Source organism: Trichechus manatus, unplaced genomic scaffold (genome assembly GCF_000243295.1).
Source record: "Trichechus manatus latirostris isolate Lorelei unplaced genomic scaffold, TriManLat1.0 scaffold00022, whole genome shotgun sequence".
Classification (NCBI taxonomy): Eukaryota; Metazoa; Chordata; class Mammalia; order Sirenia; family Trichechidae; genus Trichechus; species Trichechus manatus.
This window is the reverse complement of record NW_004443958.1, coordinates 5,408,104-5,428,661: the sequence shown is the minus strand read 5'-3', so window position 1 is coordinate 5,428,661 and position 20,558 is coordinate 5,408,104. Positions and strand designations below refer to the sequence as shown.

General features: G+C 38.7%; 1 protein-coding gene across 1 annotated transcript in view; it reads right to left on the bottom strand.

Moving 5' to 3' along the window:
• Positions 1 to 20,208, bottom strand: part of SLC30A8 (solute carrier family 30 member 8) — a 35,911-nt gene extending 15,703 nt beyond the window's left edge. The window contains exons 1-4 of the mRNA XM_004372965.1: positions 20,138 to 20,208; positions 11,722 to 11,921; positions 4,183 to 4,329; positions 1,134 to 1,287 (exon numbers count right to left, since the gene is read on the bottom strand). Of these exons, the coding sequence (XP_004373022.1) occupies positions 1,134 to 1,287; positions 4,183 to 4,329; positions 11,722 to 11,921; positions 20,138 to 20,208 (572 nt within the window). The remainder of the gene's footprint in view (positions 1 to 1,133; positions 1,288 to 4,182; positions 4,330 to 11,721; positions 11,922 to 20,137) is intronic.
• Between the last annotated feature and the right edge of the window lie 350 nt (positions 20,209 to 20,558).

Genomic DNA, 20,558 nt, shown 5'->3' with positions numbered 1-20,558 from the left:
ATAAAACAAACCAAGACTAATGGGGCACAATAGTCCAGGGACAAGGACTAGAAGGCAAGAGGGGATAGGAAAACTGGTAATAGGGAACCCAAGGTTGAGAAGGGACAGTGTTGACATGTCATGGGGTTGTTAACTATTGTCATAAAACAATATGTGTACTAACTGTTTAATGAGAAACTATTTGTTCTGTAAACCTTCATCTAAAGTACAACTAAAAAAAAAAAAAGAAAGAAAGAATGAAGTCATGTCCCGTATGGAACCAACAACATACATGAAAAAGCAGAGTGACTAGCAGCCTGATTCCGAGTTTAGCAGATCTGGATTCAAATCCTGACTCTATGCTTCTTCATTGACAAGTTATTTAACCTCTCTGAGCTTCAGTTTCCTAACCTGTAACTGTAAAGTAGGGATCTCATGAACTTTAAACTTGATAATGTATATCAAAAGAGCCTAGCACAGCCTCTGGCATATAGGAAGCATTCAAAATCGCTAGCTATCACGAATCAATATTAAAACACCCTGTAGCTTTCCTGCCCAGTCTTCCTGCTCAACTAGCTTTATTTTCAATCTTAGAGCCATTTGAACACTCTGTCATGTTTTTTCTTCCCTCACGATGTTATGTGGTTGTTGGTTGCCATGGAGTTGATTCCAACTCATGGCAACCCCATGTGTTACAGAAGAAAACTGCTCCATAGGGTTCTCTTGGCTGCAATCTTAATGGAAGCAGATTACCAGGCCTTTTCTTCCTTGGTACCACCAGGTGGGTTCGAACCACCAATCTTTAGGTTAGCAGTTGAGCACAAACCATTTGCATCACCTGGGGACCTCTCCTCACAATGTCGTTGTGTGCTGCTGTAGAGTCAATTCTGACACACAGTGGCCCTGTATGACAAAGCAGAAGTATCTCATAGGGTTTCCTATATAGAATCTTTACCGAATCCGATCACCAGGGCTTTTCTCCTGCAGAGCCACTAGTGGGTTTGAACCACAGACCTTTTGATTAGCAGCCTAGCACTTTATCTATTGCACCACCAGGGATCCTTATCTTCACAATAAAGGAATAAAAAAAAAAAAAAAAAATCTCCAGACAGGGTTAAAGATAACCTCATGAGCAGTGTGTAGGGATGACTTACATGACGTTGGCCACCACTGCGCAGCCTGAGACGATAATCATCACAGTCGCCTGGATCTGGTAATCAGGGCGCAGCAGGCGTTCACATGCCAGGTATACCAACACACCAGTCACCACCCAGACGCAGAGGATGGACAGCAGGGCCCCGAGGATTTCTAGGGATTCAAACATACAAAGACACCTGCACTCAACAAACTCACAGATCACCCTAACCTCTCCGAGAGTCGTAAAAACATTGACGTCCCCCACCCAGCGGTGGATTAACCAGTAAGCACGGTATTCACCGGTTTAAAGTAAGCAACGTCGGCACGAGCTTAATGGAGTCCGCACATACCTTGCTTGTTGGGTAATCTGTGCCTGCCCCCAACCCCAAAAAACGGCTTCCAGCTAGTTCCCTTAGTGATTCACGATGCAAAAGTGTGAATGAATTTCAGGACTAATCTGAGGCGCTTTAATACTACATTCATAAAACACCAGCGTCTGAGTTCATTTATACTCCCTATCACTAAAGTATTTTCCAGCAAATTTTTAAAGCATATTAATTACTGCCTGCCCTCGCTGTTTTCCCTAGGGATTTTAATTTAAACAGGTGTTAAATTGATGGAAACTTATTAGGAGATGAAATAATGAGGCACAAAGAGGAAAACGTGTTTAGAAACTCTTACTTTCACCATAAAACATTTACAACTTGCCAGTAGCAGCACCTTTGGTGGAATAAGACAGTAGAAAGAGGAGGCTTCAGGGGGCACTTGATGGAAATGAGTTTCACTTGCCAACCCAACATATTACAAACACAGAGCCAAGTGCAGAGGCTGATCAACACTAACTGCATTTTAAAGTAATGGTAAGGAAAATAAGCATCAGAATGGAGACATTGACATTAATATTTAAAGATAGGATAGTGTTCAACCTGCCCATCCAGAAGAGTACAAATGCTCAGGTAGGAGTTCCTGAACACCACACCTTGGTCTTGAACTTAACCTTGTAGATAGATTCTAAAAGCCCACAAGGGTCTACAAACGTTCTAAGAGCCAGTGGTCAGGAACATTCAATAATTTTTACCTTCCCTTCTTTAAATGAATCCTGTATACTAGTCCCATTTAAAGCTAAGTAAGGTCACATATTGTTTTGCTGGATGTGACTATTGTTTCCCAGACTTCAGTCATTTGCAGGTAACTTTCATGATTTTTATCATAGCCACATGCCAACTGTCTTGTTAGCCACTTAATATTTTCTTTGAATAAATTCATTTTCTACCCTTAGCTTTTTCCTAAATAAATATATCTATGAAATTACATGTTTGATGTGCTAGTTTATTCTCTAACACATGTTGGGATATATAATTATTGTCCATGTGACATTTAAAATCATCCAACTTACCACCAGGGTAAGTTGTATTTCCACAGTATGTAAAATGCTGGTCCAGATGGTTAGGGCAAGAGTTCAAGTGTCAGTCATATATGGTCTGCCAGTTACTGGCTGTGTGGTCTTGGACAAGTAACTTAACCTATTTGAGACTGAGTTTCCTTATCTATGGAGCCCGTGGGTGGTGCAATCAGTTAAGTGTTGGAGGTAATGGCAATGGCATATAATGTGTAATAAGTTGCATATAGCAAGCACTCAAGAAATATTTATTGTTAGTTGAGCCAGGCTATTTAAAATCCCCTTTTGTAGAAGTTATGTGAACCAGGTCCAAGAATTGCTGGTTAGCCAGGAAGAGAGACTGGGTTTATAGAAGTTAGCTAGTTTGCTTCCTACCCTGGAGAGTCTAAATCAGGGCAAGCAAGTAGAGCATATCCAAATCTACGCCTATGACCAGAGAGGTATGGTGAGAGCTGGGAGGACGAAACCAAAATATTGAGTCCAAAGGCATGAGTAGGGTCGAAACCTGACAATGAAACAAAGAATCAGAAATCCAAAAGTAACTAGTTAGGAAAAGAAACACATCAGGAAACATCCACATGTACTACAATAATTGCTAAGGAAACTGTTAGTATAACAGAGGTCATTGGGATGGCCAAACCAGTCTGTGGATGTGTTCAGCTCACCTGGAGCTCTATAGCAGCACTGTCCAATATGGTAACCACCAGCCATATGTGGCTGTTTGAATTTAAATTAAAATCCAGTTCTTCAGTAGCACTAGACACATTTCAAATGCTCAGTAGCCACATTACATTCTAGCACATAGAACATGTTCCTAGTAACAGAGAGTTCTATTGGACAGCACTGGTCTTCCAGAGTGACAATGCTCTTAGATTTCCATGGCCAGGATGAGAAAGTATAAGGAGCGATCTACATTCTGAGTTCACTCTGTGTTAACGAAACACCCTGTGTTTACAAAAGAACTTTGACCAATGGTATCAGAAAGGTTAATGCATGTAAAAGTTTATACAGACTAATGACAGGTACTCAGCCAAAGGTCTCCTCTACATTGAATTTCTCAACCAGTGTGAATCGTCTTCTCTCTTCCTCTTCTTCTCCTCCCCCTCCTCCTCCTTCTTTTCTTCTCCTTTGTCTTTTCTTCTTTCCCTTCTTCTCCTCCTCCTCCTCCTTCTCCTTCTTCTTTTTATATAATTGAGCAATATATTCAGCTGAGCCATTCTCTGGTGCATGCTAAGTGCTGTGGTGTGAGCAGGAAAGCCCATATTCTGTTCCCAAATCTGCTATAAGCAGCTCTTCAATCTCTGCAACTCTCTTCAGGCTCTCTGTGCCTTACTTTGCAACATGGCAGAAGCTTTACGCCTGTCCTCTTTCCCAGGGAGGCAGAGTAATTCAATGAAGAATATCAAGGCTGTTACCCTAGGGAGGAAGAGGTTGCTAAACGGACACTTATGTTCCTGTTGTCCAACAGGAGATAATGCCATTTATCTGCCTATTATTTGAATTAATGTTGATAAGACACATTTCAACACAGAGGCTTGTTTTATCCTATGCACCAGAGATGTGCCTCTAGGGGATTTCTGAACAAGGCTTTGCTTTGTACCTTCCATTTTTACCCTTGTTCTGACTTACTACTATTCTGTTATTATTGCTCAATTGGTGAACTGTACCTATTCGGTGCCATCCAAATGTCAGCCGTTTGGAGCAGGGCTTTGATGACAACCACAAGGAGAAGAGACTGAGCAGAAAACTGGTCAGGTCAATCAAGAGGTGAGCAGCATCTGTGATGACAGCAAGACTCCCAGCAATGTGTCCACCTAGGGAATGCAGAATATTACACAAGGTTAAGTAAGACTCACAAAACCTTAGAACAGAAAGGGGTTTTAAAGTTAATTGAATCCACCCTTCTTCCCAATTTGACAAGTAAAGAAATTAAGACCCAGAGGGTAGGTAAGAGAGAACATGTAGACATTTCAAGGGAAAGGCCATCCTGGTAGGGCAAAGGTTCAGATATTGGGAAGTGTGAGTCACATTTGGAGAACATCAGAGTTAGGTTGGGCCACAAGGATGCATAATAGGGCAATATAGGAAGATGAAGCTGGAAAGGTGTATGCTGTATTCAAAGGGTCTTACAATCCAGGCTGAGGACCTGGACTTTTGTCTGTAAACCAGAGGTCACAATCTGGCCCACATATGTGTTTTTATTTGACTTGCAATCCTACCATCATTTTTACCACTTCTTTTGTTTTATTAATTTATGTTATCCACCTGGCCCCTAAAGCTTTGAGTGTGAGATCACTGTTATAAATAGTTGGGAGCAGAAAGAAGAACAGACAGGTACCTTCCAATGGGCTTTTTGAGTGCAACAACAATTCAGGCTGATGCCCCGTATTCAGCTCCCTGGTGGTGCAATGTTTCAGTGCTCATCTGCTAACTGAAAGGTTGGTGGTTCAAACCCACCCAGGAGATAGACCTGGTGATCTGCTTCCATAAAGATTACAGCCAAGAAAACCTTATAGGACAGTTCTGCTCTGTCATATTGGGTCACTATGCGTTGAAAATAGACTCAACAGCACCTAATAATAACAAAAGAGCCTCCTAAAGTGTGAGAAAATAAATATCTGTTCTTTAAAGCCACCTACTTGTATTCCTGTTATAGCAGCACTAGATAACTAAGCCAAGCCTCCAAAGAAGACGTCAAAGAAACCTTGTCTTTTCTTTCCCGAACCAAACTTGTTGTTGGAGAGCAATAACCTTTATTGCTCTTCCTACACCCTCCCAGCTAAGAGCTTTTGCTGACTGATTAGTCCTCCCAGCAACTGTTTATTGCCTTGTGTGCTATAAAGCAATGGGCGCTGTCAGTCACCAGCCCCTCCATCATCAGGCTCACCTTGTCTTGCCTAATGATTTAAAAAAATTACATATCTGGCTCATAATTGCAACAATCCCCACAGACCACTGGCTCTAGCTGTAGTTAATAACTGGTTTGTCAAAGTTTAATGGTCTGAAGCAAAGTAGTCTTCAAGCTTTTTACTGAGCTGTCAGTGCAAAAATCAGAATGATTCATTAGACAAAAAGCAACGTTTTGTTAACAAATCAGCTGTCCTTCCAATTATCCTCTAATGTTGCTCTATCTGCCAGACTTGGGCCTGATAATAAAGCTGTGTTAATAATGCATTGTTTCTTGCCTGGAGAATGACTGCATGTAGATAAGCAGCATGCCACAATCTCAGCAATGAATGATGATGATGATTCTGTGGTGCTGGGCTGAAAATGTGGCCTAAGTCAAGGAAATGAAGTCTTACAGAGTTTGTTCAACAGGCTTAGCTGAGTCAGGAGGCAATTGAGAAAGAAAAACAGCTTGCTTTGGAAGGGCCGTGTTAATATGGAGGGCATGGAACTGAGAACCATTTTGCAACCATCAGAGCTACTTGCTAGAATGATCCAGAAAACTGTGGCCAATCATGCTGAATCCTGTGGAGCAAACTGTTTGTAAGAGGTACTTTGCAACTGAATGTGCATTTTTTTTATGAAAGCATGGGGTATTATTGACAATTAATTCAATCATCCAGCCAGGATTTATTGAGCCCTTACCGTGCTTGGTACCAAGGGCAAGATATACAAAGATAAACAAATCACGGTCCCCCTCTTCAATGATCTCACGGTCTAAAATTCACTATACTGAAGGGTATGTATAATGGGCTAGGGTACCAGAAAGCCATTCTTGCTGGGAACATATAGGAACTTTTTACAGAAGAGAGGCAGAAATTAGCAAGAGGAGAAGGGTTCTTCAGGAAGAGAGAAATGCGTGAGCAAAACCACAGAGAAATGAAAGAACATGGCACTTTTGGGGAAAGACAGAAGGTACAGAGTGTTGCCGGGATAATGGGAACTAAGACTGGAAAGGTGGATTAGGGACCCTGGTGTTGACTTCTATGTCAGGCCAAGGAATTTGAATGCTATCGCATGGCCGAAGGAGATCTACTTAAGATTTTGAGAGAGATCTTTTCAGCAATTTGGATGATGATTTGGAGCAAGGAGAAGCTAGAGGTTAAGATGCTACTGTAATAGTCAAAGGAAATTATGATGAAGGCATGAACTAAGGCAGTTGCAGTTGTATTTCTGAATTTCTTGGCAAGACATGGAGAGCAGTGCCCTTGTAACAAGACAGGAGAGGAACAGAAGGGCTTAAGTCTTGGAAATAGACCCTACCCAGTAGGGTCTGTGGGATGAAGATGATAGCAGGAAGGGAGAGAGGCATTAGGACTGGGTCTCATATTCACAAATCACCTCAGGTTTAGACAGTTGGTGTTAAGACCAAATGACGTTTTCCATGGAGAGCAGACACATACTGACAAAATTAAAAGAAGTAGATGTTCACCAATTACTGGACTCCACTTTTGTAGACTATTAATTCATGTTTTTGAAATTCTCTAATTATCTTATGAATGACATTATTGTAACACTATTGTTATATGCTGTTGAGTCAATTTTTGACTCATAATGACCCCATGTAACAGAGTGGAACAACCCCATAGAATTTTCTAGGTTGTAATCTTTATAGAAGCAGATCTCCAGGTCTTTCTCCCACAGAGCCACTGGGTGGGTTCAAACTGTCAACCTTTCAGCTAGCAGCCAAGTGCTTAACTATTGCACCACCAGGACTCCTTATAGTATATGTTATGCCAAAAACATATAGTTTTTGCTATTTAACATGAGTTTAAAATATTCCACAGTTTTTATTGCCAAGTTTTGACATTTCTTCAATTTTTAATACCAGGAACCTCAAAAAATATAAGTGACCTAAACCACTGGGATACTCTGGGTCTAGTACAAGTTAAGTACCCCTAACGATAAAGCTTGTGGTTATTCCACCACCTACCTATACATTTCTCTCACTAAGAGAGTGGCCTTAAGAATTTTTCTTCTCTGAGATAGTTACCGTCTTCCCCATCTGCCCCCAGGTGCTGTATTCTAGTCTAGTCTTCTGGTGTTTCCTCCATCATTACTTAACTCTGACTAGTCCTTCTTCAGGTGCCTCTCCCTGAACACTCTAAATTTTTTCCACTAATGGCCATACTTGAGCTTATTTTCCAAGGTATCATGTCTGTATGTCTATCTTTTGAAATAGAGATGCTTGTTTACATCTGCACTATAACTCCTCTTTCTGGCCTTTCTACAATTAGGAATGTTCACAAGCAGCAAGAGTTCCACTTCAATAGGTGTCTCAGTCATCTGGTGCTGCTCTAACAGAAATACCACAAGTGGATGGATTTAGCAAAGAGGAGTTTATTCTCTCACAGTCCAGTAGGTTACAAGTCCAAATTCAGGGCATCAGCTCCAGGGGAATGCTTTCTCTGTCAGCTCTGGAGGGAAGTCCATGTCATCAGTCTTTGTTTGGTCTGGGAGCTTCTCTGCACAGGAACCTCAGGTCCAAAGGATGTGCTCTGCTCCCGGCACTGCTTTCTTGGTGGTATGAGCTTCCCATGTGTCTCTGCTCGCTTCTCTCTTTTATATCTCAAAAGAGCCTGCATTAAGACACTATCTAATCTTGTCAACCTCATCAGCATAACCTCATCACAGTGATAGAATTTACAACACATAAGGATATCACATATAATCTCATCATAGTGATAGAGTTTACAACACATAAGGAAATCACGTCAGATAACACAATCATACAATACTGGGAATCATGACCTAGCCAAGTTGCTACACACATTTTTTGGTGGACACAATTCAATCCATGACAATAGGTTCAAAGGCCCCGTAACAGTGAAAGCATTGATGCTTACAACCTTCTGTTTTTCCTTGCTCTAATCTACTCTGAACCCTATAGCCAGTTATCTCTTGCTAAGCATATCTCTCTGACCTGCCTCTCCCCAGTTCTAAGCATCCATTACTCATTAAGGTCTACAGAATGAATTCAGATTCCCCAGCTGAGTCTCCAAGCCCTTGTTGCCCCCTACCTACCATTCTAGCTTTAACCTCAGCCCGCCACACACACACACCACTGCCTTAGGCCATTAGATTTTAATTATTAATAATGATGTAAAAATCCTAAAGAAAATATTAGTGACTTAGGTTCAGCAATGCAGTAAAAGAATGGCCCGCCCTGGTCAAGTTCAGAGGCACCATACTGAGAGCCTAGAAACACAAGCCCTACAAACCAGACTGTCAGTCACTTACAGGTACGTTACCTAAGCAGAATTGCTTTACTTTTTGTGCTTCATATTCCTCACCTGTAAAGTGAGATTAATAATAGAACCTACCTCCTAGGTATTTCATCAGGATTAAGTAAAGTAATACATGGAAAACACTCATCAACTTCCTGGCATGCTGTTGTTGTTACTTGCTGTGGAGTCAATTCAGACTCATGGCAACTCTGTATGTGCAGAGTGGAATTGCTCCATAGGATTTTCTTGTCTGTAACCTTAATGGAAGCAGATCTCTAGGCCTTTCCTTCCATGGTACCACTGGGTAGGTTCAAACCACTAACCTTTAGATTAGCAGTCGAGCTCAAACCATTTGCGCCACCTAGAAACCTTTAGCTCCTGGCATAAACCAAAAAAAAAAAACAAAAAAAAACCATTGCTGTTTGAGTCCATTCCAACTCATAGCAACCCTATATAAATCATATGAGTATGAGTTCCCGGAATAGTAATCATTAAAGAAATATTAGCTATTATCAAATAAAGAAGAATCAACGCCTTTGAATTGTGGTGTTGGCAAAGAATATTGAATATACCATGGACTTCCAAAAGAACGAACAGGTCTATCTTGGAAGAAGTACAACCAGAATGCTCCTTAGAAGCAAGGATGGCAAGACTACATCTTACATACTTTGAACATATTGTCAGAAGGGATCGGTCCCTGGAGAAGGACATCGTGCTTGGTAAAGTACAGGGTCAGCAGAAAAGAGGAAGACCCTCAATGAGACGGATTGACACAGTGGCTGCAACAATGGGCTCAAGCATAACAACGATCATAAGGATGGCACAGGACTGGGAAGTATCTCGTTCTGTTGTACACAGGGTCACTATGAGTCGGAAACAACTCGACGCTACCTAACATCAGCAACAACTTTTAGCATCATAATGCCAGACATGCAAAGATCATATTAGGAAATCTCTTAATAATCTCTTAATATTATACAACCCAACAATGGATCAAAAATATTAAAAAAATACATTTAAAACAACATGTATTTGATAAAGTCAACCCTCATTCTTAACTATTTGTTAATTACTTTAAAAAAAAAGCCTAGGACAAGGAAACACTTCATTAACATAATTTAAAAATGCTTAACTCAAACCCTCAGGTAATATTTTACTAACAGATAGTTAAATGTAAGATATTTTTAGCATAAGAAATTATTAAATATGATAAAAATATGAAACAGACAGAAGAGATATAACTATTGAAAATGAAGGGAAATATATTTTTTGGTACAAAAGTGGGTTGTCTCCTGGATGGGAAGGAGAGATGAGAGAGAAACAAGGAAAATGATCTAAAAACATTTAGAATTGACAATAATTCAAATAGATTGTTGAGTACAAAAATGACTATACGAAAATAAGAACTTTACAGAATACGTAGAGTAACAATCTAGAAAATAGGTGACATGAAAAGAAAGAAAGACCCCATTCCCTCCTGGAAAGAATAAACCAAACATATAAAGTAACCAGAAATAACTCTGACAAGAAATAGGCTGCCCATGTTTTCCAACAAACAAAAACCACAAAACCTATCTGAGAGATACAGAAGACATGGATAATGGATAAACAACTTTATTTATATGCCAATAAAAATCATAATTAGATTTGAAAGGGAGCTGAACAAAATGATGCCCATGTTTAATTAGAATAATAATAAGGGGTAAATAGCCATTATCTTTTCTGTTAAACACATAATAATGAGGAGAGACCAACAGACATTATAACATATAAATTTATATTAATTAGATAAGTATGTCACTGGCAGAAGACTAGGAACACAGATCAATAAAACACCTTAGGACTACATCCTATTACTTATAAATGCTTGATAAAAGGTAAAAGAAAGATCAAAAAATCAACGGGGGAAAGAATTGATATTCCACAAATGATGCTGAAATTTTTGCTAGCTGTTTAGAAGAAGGTTTTTTAATCCTTAGAACATGCAGTATATCTGATTTCCGGTTGACTTAAAAATTAAATGCAAAAAATTGAACAAAAAAAATAAGTATCTGTTCACTACATGTGGAAGGATTACAAAGCACTGAAGTGGTAAAATTAGTAAAAGAAAATCACATAGAAATGAAAATTTTGATGCAATTACCTATATAAAATGTAAAACTTTTCTAAGTCAAACCAAAAATTAAATAAAATTAAAATACAAACAACAAACTGGAAAAGTATAACAAATATGACAAATGTTTGACATCCTAACTACATAAAGAGCTCCCAGAGATCAATATAAAGAATTACAAAGTTCTTTATATTCTAACAGTAACAATTAAATAAATAGATATTAAAATAAATCTTATTTGCCTATATATTAACAAAAATTCTGACAAGATTAAAATGAATTCTGGTAAAGATTCAGAGACTGAATCATTCTCATGCAGAGCTGGTAGACATATGAATTGTTTCAAACTTTCTGGATAGCAGTTTAGTAATATGCATCAAAAAGCATTAAAAAACATTTATGCCCTTCAACCAATTTATTTTCTTTTTTAGGAATCTTTTCAAAGGGAATAACCAGAAAGGAAGGCAGAGTTTTATTCAGGGTTTTTCATTGTATCATTGTCCCTAAGAAGGAAAAACTCCCTAAATTTCTAATAATACAGAGATGGTTATGTAAATCACAGTAGAACATGCTACAGAATATCATTCAAGCATTAAAAATGTTTTTGAAGAGTATTTGATGGCATGGTCAAAAGCATTCAGTATGTTCTCAATTTTGTAAAAAACTGAAATATGAACAGAAGATACATTGTACAAAAATACTCCATATGTATTGAGAGGTTATCACTCAAATGTGAGATAGTGATGAATTTTATTTTTTTCCTTCTATTTTCCAAGTTGTCAACAATGAGCTATTTTTACTTTATAATTGCAAAAAACATGAAAGCTTCCCTTAAAAAAAGAACTAAGGTGACCCTCTTGTAATGGTGCAGGGTTTTGTTTGTTTGTTTAATCAGAGAAGTCTTTTTGAGAAGTACTCACCCACGACCTCTGCAATCATGAAAACAAAGCATATTGCCGAGGCAGCACAGAGCTTCCACTTGGCATGGACTCGTTCCTTTGCCCTATTCTCAGTGGCCTTGAAGTTGTTGTGGCAGTGATAGAAGGCTCCTGTCTCCAGCTCCTCTGGCTTCTCTCCAAGACATTGATCTTTATTCAGGGGCTTCTGTCGGAGTTCCGCACTGTGGATGAGTTTGACAGAAGCAAGAAATGAACATGGTTGCAAACAAATACCTCACTGACAGTTCTACTCATTCCTGGAACCACTACTAGGACATTTGCTAACTAGCTAGGAAGCTATAATCCACAGCTCCTTCAACAGGCAAAAAAATTCTTCTGAATTTCCAATCAATAAAAGTTTTGCTTTTATTCAATCAGGCTGTTATTCAGTCTATACCACCAGTGATTAAGAGATGTCAAAGGAGTAGGAGAAAGGAAGCAGATATGCTTTGATATGTTTCCTTCCCAGTTAATTAACAATGAAAATTTGTGGGGCACTGAGCAGTGGTTAAGAGCTTGGCTGCTAACCAAAAGGTTGGCAATTTGAATCCACCAGCTGCTGTTTAGAAAACCTATGGGGCAGTTCTACTCTGTCCTATAGGTCCCTATGAGTCGGAATCAATTCAACGGCAACGGGTACAGGTGCTACCAATAAAGGAGGTTGTCGTTAGCTACTGTTGAGTCGTCCCCCACCCCACCGTGGCAATCCCATGCACAATGGAACAAAATGCTGCCTGGTCCTGGGGGTTGCAGATCACACATATGTGATCCATAGGTTTTCATAGGCTGATTTTAGAAGTAGATCAGCAGGCCCTTCTTTCTAGTCTGTCTTAGTCTGGAAGCTCCACTGAAACTTGTTCAGCATCATAGCAACATGCAATTCTCCACTGACGATGGGTGGTGGCTGTGTATGAGATGCACTGGCAGGAATTGAACCCAGTCTCCCACATGGAAGATGAGAATTCTACAACTGAACCGTCACTGCTCCCATTTAAAAAAAAAAAAATGGGGAGAGGATTTAGGTATGCATATATGAGCCAACCTGAAGATTCAAATGTCCAGGATTGTATGCTATCACTCTCCCTTTCCTACCCACAGCAGCATCGTTAACAGCTCATACCACTTTTTGCTGCTGAGTCCATAAGGACCCTCAGACTTTCTTAACACAGCTTTGCAGACAATCTCTACCAACCAATCCAAGTTATCATGATAGTTGAAACCTTCTTATCCTTCCTAAAGCAGACAGTGCATATCAGTTCTGCTCAAATATCATTTAGGGTCATCCATAGATTATAGAATATCAGAACTGGAAAAATTATAGATAACATTTTATCCAACCCCATAGTTTTTTTAGCTAGAGTAACTAGAGTCCCGAGTTGTTAATTGCCTAAGGCCAAATAGCCAGGAAGTGGAAGAGCTGGATTGGAACCTAAATCTGATTCCAAGCCCAGTGTTTTTCAACTTCATCTTCATACTGCCTCCCTGCCTTAGTAGCAGTATACCTAAAACCAATTTTCAGTGATGCAAATATCAATGTGCATGGCTCTTGATCTAATCAGATTTTGATTTATTTTCTCAGTTTAGCTAAAGGTCTTGTTGGTCTTTTTAAAAAAGCAACTTTTTTGTTTTGTTGTTTCATTTATTTTTCCATTTATTTTTTCCACTCTAATCTTTATTATTTCCTTCCTTCTGCTTGCTTTGGGCTTAGTTTGCCCTTCTTTTTTCAGTCTTAAGTGGAAAAATTAGGTGTTGATTTGAGATCTTTCTCTTTTAAAAAAAAAAGTAGACGTTTTCAGCTTTATATTTTCTTCTAAACATTGCATCCAGTAAGTTTCACCATGCTGTGATTTCATTTTCATTTGTCTCAAAATCTTTTCTAATTTTCCTTTTGATTTCTTCTTTGACCCATTAGTTAACAGTGTGTTGTTTAATTTCCATGTATTTGCAAATTTTCCAGATTTCCTTCTGTTATTAATTTCTAAATTAATTCCTTTATGGCCAGAGAATATATATATTGTATGATCGTAATCATTTTATATGTGTTGAGGCTTTGTATGTGTGTGTGTCCTAAACAAAGTCTCCAGTCCAATAAACATGGTCTATTCTGGAAAACTTTCCATGTACACTTAAGAAAAATGTATATTTTTCTATTATTGGATGGAGTATTCTGTACATGTTTGTTAGGTGTCATTGGTTTATAAAGTTGTTCAAGTCTTTTATATCCTGTTGATTTTCTACCTAGTTTTTCTATCCATTATTAAAAGTGGGATACTGAAGTCTCCAACTATTATTGTTGAAATGTCTATTTCTCCCTTCATATCGCTCAGTTTTTGCTTCATGTATTTCAGGGCTTTCTCATCAGGTCTTAATATGTTTATAGTTGTTATATCTTCATGATAGATTGTACCTTTTATTGTTATAAAATGTCCTGCTTTACCTCTAGCAACTTCTTTTTCTTTTAAAGCATCTTTTATCTGATATTGGTATAGCCACTCTAGCTCTCTTTTGATCCATTTATGTCAGCATATGCTGTCTTTTATAATTACCTACATAATTTACCTTTACTGGTGCACTTTGCTTTTGTGTTGATTCACATAACTGTATAGTGTCAGTTGCTTTCAGCCCAAAGAATTTCCTGTAGTGTTACCTGTAAGGCAGGTCTGTTAGCAACAAACTCTCTCTGTTTTTTTGTTTATCTGGGAATGCCTTCATTTAACCTTCATTTTTGAAAAATAGTTTTGCTGGTTGTCAGATTGTTGGCCGACAGTCTTATCTTTTATTTTTTCTTTTGCCACTTTGAATATGACATCTCACTGCCCTCTGGCCTCCATTGTTTCTGAAAGAAGGAATGCCCTTGTACATGATGAATCATTTTTCTATTGCTACTTTTAAGATTTTCTCTTTGCTTTGAGTCCAGCATTTTTACTATGATGTGTAAGGGTGTGGATCTCTTTGCTTTGATTCTAATTAGAGTTTGTAGAGCTTCTTAGATGTGTAGATTAATATTTTCACCAAGTTGAGAAGTTTCAGTCACTATTTCTTTGAATATTTTTTGTGCTCTTTTCTCACCTTCTGATATTCTCATTACATATATATCAGTGGGCTCATGGTGTACCATATTTCTCTGAGGTTCTGTTCATTTTTCTTCATTTTTTTCTCTCTGTTCTTTATATTGCCTAATCTCTATTGATCTATTATCACAATTGCTGATTCTTTCTTCTATCAGTTCAAATCTACTGTTGAATGCTTCTAGTGATTTTTTTCATTTTTGTTATTTTACTTTTCAACTCCAGAATTAGTATTTTGTCCTTTTTTTTTTAATAAATTCTATATCTTTAAAGATATTCTCTACGTGATGAGACATCATACCTCAACACATTCTTTTAATTCCTTAAATATGATTTTCTTTAGTTCTTTGAACATATTTATAATAGCTGCCTTGAAGTATTTGTCTGCTGTGTCCAACATCTGGACCCTCTAAAAGGCAGTTTCTATTGCCTGCCCTTGTAACTTTGTATGGATCACAATTTTCTGTTTCTGTGCATGTCCTGTAATATTTTATAGTAAACTAGACATTTAAGATAATATATTGTAACAATTCTGGGTACTGAGCTCCCCTAGGTCTTGTTTTTGGTGCTGTTGTTTTTTACTTGTTTATTTGTTTAGTGACTTGTCTGGACCATTTAAGTGGAGTCCATTTCCTCTGGTTTCCTCTGTAGTGTGCAACCTCTGTTATTGTTCCTCAGAGGGTGCATTTCTGGGCATGTGCACAGTTACCCTTACCTCCCCACCTCCCACAGTGATGATGATGGTTTTAAATGAGTTCTCTTTGCCTATTTATTTTGTCTCAATGTGAAACATCTGGTTATTCTGACTGTACTGGTATCATCACACTCAGCTGTTAACCTCCACTAATTTTTTGCTGATTTCTTTATTGTTTTCAACAATTCCCTGTGCTATAAATTGCTCTACAATCTATTCTAATTAAAGTTGGACCCCTTTTACAAAGGTAATCTTTGAGGCCAGTCTTTGCAGTTTGCTCCAGCTCCAGGAAGGCTCTTCTTAGCTGTCTCTTCCCCTGGTTTTCTGTATTAAACTTCTAGCTGATCTACCATTTCACTTGTTGCTATTATAGATGGACCAGCCTACCCTTAATTGCTTAGCACCAAAATCTTCATTGTTTTTAATAGTGCCCTAGGCTTGAAATTCCCCAAACTTTCTTCCAAATAAACTTCTATCTAGTCTACCAAATAAACCTATAGCTGGTGTACCATCAATTTCCTTAGAGAGAGTGACATAACTGTCCTTATGGCCTTTCTCTCTCCCCATGCAGTAGCTCTGTGCCACTGCACCAGAACTGGGGAAATGGGCAGTGGCCCATTTCTCTGGAATTAACACTCCTTCTCTCCAAGTAGGGTGCTGAGCTGGTATAGTAGTCCCTGGTCTTCTTGGTTTACCCTGCTTGGTATAGAATTTCTACCCTGCAAGTGCGCTGGGGCCCTGATGTCCCTAGAGTAGAGATTGCCCTAAGCATGGGGGTTGGGCAGTGGAAGCTAAGTCTGCGTGAAATAGAATTCTGCAACACAGAGCCAGGAGGATAAGAGATTACCACAGACTATCCCTCTAGAGATGAATTTATAGCTGTTGACTGAGAGCTAGGGGAGAAGGCTGTCTGACTTTCTGGCTGTACCTGCTCAGAGGATGGGGAGCAAGTAATTTAATGGGTTGTGGCTCAAATGCCACAGACTTTCTTCTTACTGAAATCCAGTAGACTTTATTAAATAAATAGTTCTCAATTTTCTATATGACCTTAAGACAATTTGACGGATTTTAAAGAATTTTATTTATTTGTTTATTTTAAAAAATTTTCACCAGTTAAATAGTTGTTTTGTTGGGGAGAGGTTCCACTGAGCTCCTCATGCCACCATTCTGAAAGTCTCTTCCACCACCACTTTTAGGGCTTCATACTGAAAAGAAATTCCAGTAGCTTATCCCTGTTCCTTCACTTCTCTGGCACTTTTTAAATATATGACTTCAGAAAAGGAGAAAGCAGATCCCTCCCATTCAGCCCTAAGAAAACCATGTGGAATGTGTTGATCAGCTTTACACAAGTGTCTTTTTGCTACCATGAGCCCAAAGCATGGAAAATCACATCACCGAAATGGGGATAGGGAAGAAAGGAAAAAGGGAAGAGGCTATAGGATAGTGTTCTTGGCACCTACTGATCCCAATAAAAGTACTCCCTGTGGTAACTTAGGTGTAAAGATGATTTCCAACAATTCCTGTCATGCCTGTATGCACATGCCATCAAGAGGAAGACTCTATTTCCCCATTCCTTGAATCTGAGCCTTGGAACTTGTTTTAACTAATCAATTGTGGTAAAAAAATGATGCTGTTCCAGTTCTAAGCTTAGACTTTCTGAGTCCTTCAGCATCCACGTTCACTCTGTTACTACTCTGAAGTGTCATCTAAACACATTTAAGGTATCCTAATGGAATGAGAGACCACACAGAGAAATTCCACAGGAAGGAGAATGGACCCCCAGCCAAGAGCCAGCACAAAGATCCAAGACATGTGAGTGAAGCCGTCTGGAACCTTCCAGCCCAGGCCAGCCTCCAGCAGAATGCAACCTCATGAACAAACCCAGCTGACCTCACGTGGAACCCGATCCAAAATCCTGACCCATGGAATCATGAATAATAAAATGATAGTTTCAGCTATGAAGTTTTCGTGTAGTTTGTTAACAGCGATAGATAAACACTCCCTTTACAGAATTAGGTAATAAAATTTCCTACAGGTTGTTTCTTAAATGGAGCCCCTGGGTGGCACAAACAGTTAAGCATTCAAATCCTAGCTGAGAGGTTGGCAGATCAAACTCACTCAGAGGCACTTTGGAAGAGAGGTATGGCAATCTGCTTCTGAAATGTCACAGCCTTGAAAGCCCTATGGAGCAATTCTACTCTGCCCACATGGGGTTGCCATGAGTCTGTATCAACAACTGCAACCAACAACACCAGGTAGTAACAAATAGAAAGCTGATGATTAGTAGATAAAAGAGGTTGTTGTTGTGTACCATCAAGTCTATTCTGATTCATAGTGCCCTATATGACAGAATAGAACTGCCCCATTGTTTCCCATGCTGTAATCTTTATGGGAGCAGATCACCAGGTCTTTTCTCCCATGGAGCTACTGGTGGGTTCAAACTGCTGACCTTCTGGTTAGCAGCCAAGCACTTAACCATTGTGCCATGAGAGCTTCTTCGATAAAAGAGGAGGAGGGAGCAGAGGGGAGGAATATCAGTAGACAAAGTTATTTATGAAATAGTTATCTATGAAATGAAGGAGCCTTGGTGGCGCAATGGTTAATCACTCGGCTGCTAACCAGAAGGTTGGCAGTTAGAACCCACTAGCTCCTCCGCAAGAGAAAAGACCTGGCAATCTTCTTCCAAAAAGATTACAGCCTTGGAAACTCTATGGGGCAGTTCTACCTTGTCCTACAGGGTTGCTATGAGTAGGAATCGACTTGACCACAGCAGGTTTGGTTTTTCAGTTTGGTATTTATGAAATAGAAAAAAAAAAAAAATACATGAGAAAGGGGGTCAGCGAGGTGAAGGAAGGAAGTGAACCAGTGAGGGAACCCAATACATGTGCCCTCAGGAGGAAATAGATAAAGGATTCAGGAGGCTGTATTGTGCAAATGGGTGTGGTGAGGTGTTAGAGCTGGGTAAGAAGGAGATGCTAAATTAATCTAGATCCTAATGCAGCCACAGTTAACCATCTGACTCGAAGAAAGGCATTCAGTTTCCTAACAGTAAAATGAGGGATCTGGATAAATAATCTGTTCCAGATTTAACTTTTTTTTTTTTTTTAAAGAAAAGAAAAATGAGTTTCACAGTTTTCATCAGCACTCTGTCCTGAAAACCATACCCATTACGAAGTGAACGGTATCTGTAACTAGAAATAGTTGGCTTTACTTCTGTATCAGAATGTTAAAAGTACATTTTAATGAGAAGGGAAATACTGTTGTTTCAATAATGACGATTATATATTAATATATCCATAGTATTAGCAATTTGCCATCCAAAATTTCTGTTTGACCTAACATGAGATTTTGTTGATGTTTACAATCTGGATAGATCACATCTAATAATATTTTCTAAGATAAATAATTCTTATAAAGTGAGATAATAGACATTTTAGAGTCTTTGTTATACATTTTTAAGCAAAGTTACAAATATCCCAAGAAAAATTCCCTCTGTGGTTACTGAAACACTGGATGCTATCAAACATAATGTTACTACTCTGAAGAATATTACTTTGGTCCCATGAAACCAGCAAAAGAAATTGCACATATAGCTAATGGGTAAGTAATCTCTCATATTCTGCTCCTAATATAAATTCATTTCAGATTTTTATTCATTCATCTATATGTACTGAGGGTGGCCCTCTTTGCTCCCCATTTGGGATGAGCCACTTTCATTTCCTCAAACACACCAACCACTTACTCTTCCATGTTTACGTTTTTACCATGCAATTCTCTCAGCCTGGAAAATCACCCTGTGCTCTACGTAGGGTTCCCTAACCCTACTCTAACTCCATTCTATTTTAGTTCTCAACCTAGCTATCATTCTTCTGAAATAGCATTCTCTGATGCCCAAAGTTCAGGTGAAATCCAGGTTCTGTTATAGTATTCTCATTGAACATCTCCAGCATGACGCTTACATGCTATATTGTGATTGCTGAGTTTCTTCTTGGACCAGAGATCTAGGACTGGGAATATTTTCTTTTGCACTATATATTCAGCCCTTAGCACAACTGTGTTTGATCAATAATTGTTAAATAAGTGCAAAACGAATTAACATATCGCTTGTGGCACTATGGGACATATTAAAAGGAACCAGATCTATGCAGAACATTTAAATCAGCTATACTTATTATATGTCTATATACTCACTAGTATTTTATGATTAAGAAAACAGCAAGTAATTTTAAGATCAATATAACCACAATTTTCCCACATAGTTGAAAAGGCTATTTTTTTTAAATATAATTTAATAAAATTTACTGCCTATCTTAAAGGTGGGAATAACTGAAGAAGAGAAAGGAAAACACATTAGCATGTACGTGTGTATTTTATCAAAAAGAAACTACAGATTAAAAAATACATTAATACACTGTTTCCTTTATGCACTTAGAATATTTAAGAAATCAAATCAATGACATAGACTCTTGCATTTTTCAGAACATAAATTTGACAAGTCAGTCAACAGCTTATAAAATTTTACAAAATGCCCCCAAGATGCAAAGCAGAAGTTTCCAACCCTGAAGCAGTAGCACCTAGGAATTTCTTGAATATTCAAAGCACAGAAAATTGTGAGGCAGATATAGATGTTTGTTACCTGTCTAGTGTGAAGGCATACATCTTGGTGGCCTTGTCATTCACAAGATAAGTTCTTTCAAGAAACTCCATGGTGGTCAAGATAAGAGCTTTTGTTGTTTTAACTCACTGCCCAGTTAGGAAGCCAAGCACCACAATTATTCACAGGCTTTCACAGATTAAAAAATAAAAAGGCTTGTAGGACGCAAAATAACAAGCGTCCTACATTAGTGTCCGGTAGGTCTGCTAAAATTACAGCCTCCTTGGAATATCACCTGGCCTCATTCTCTCACCCACAGAGGATCCTTTCCTGGGGAGACTTGTAGGTAGGTCATACGAAGTATGTGTGAGTGTGTGTCTGAGTGCATGTGTTTCCCATGCCACCTAATTCGACTGTGCTTTCCAAGGGGCAAAGGAGCCAAGGGTTGTCTACTAACTGCTGA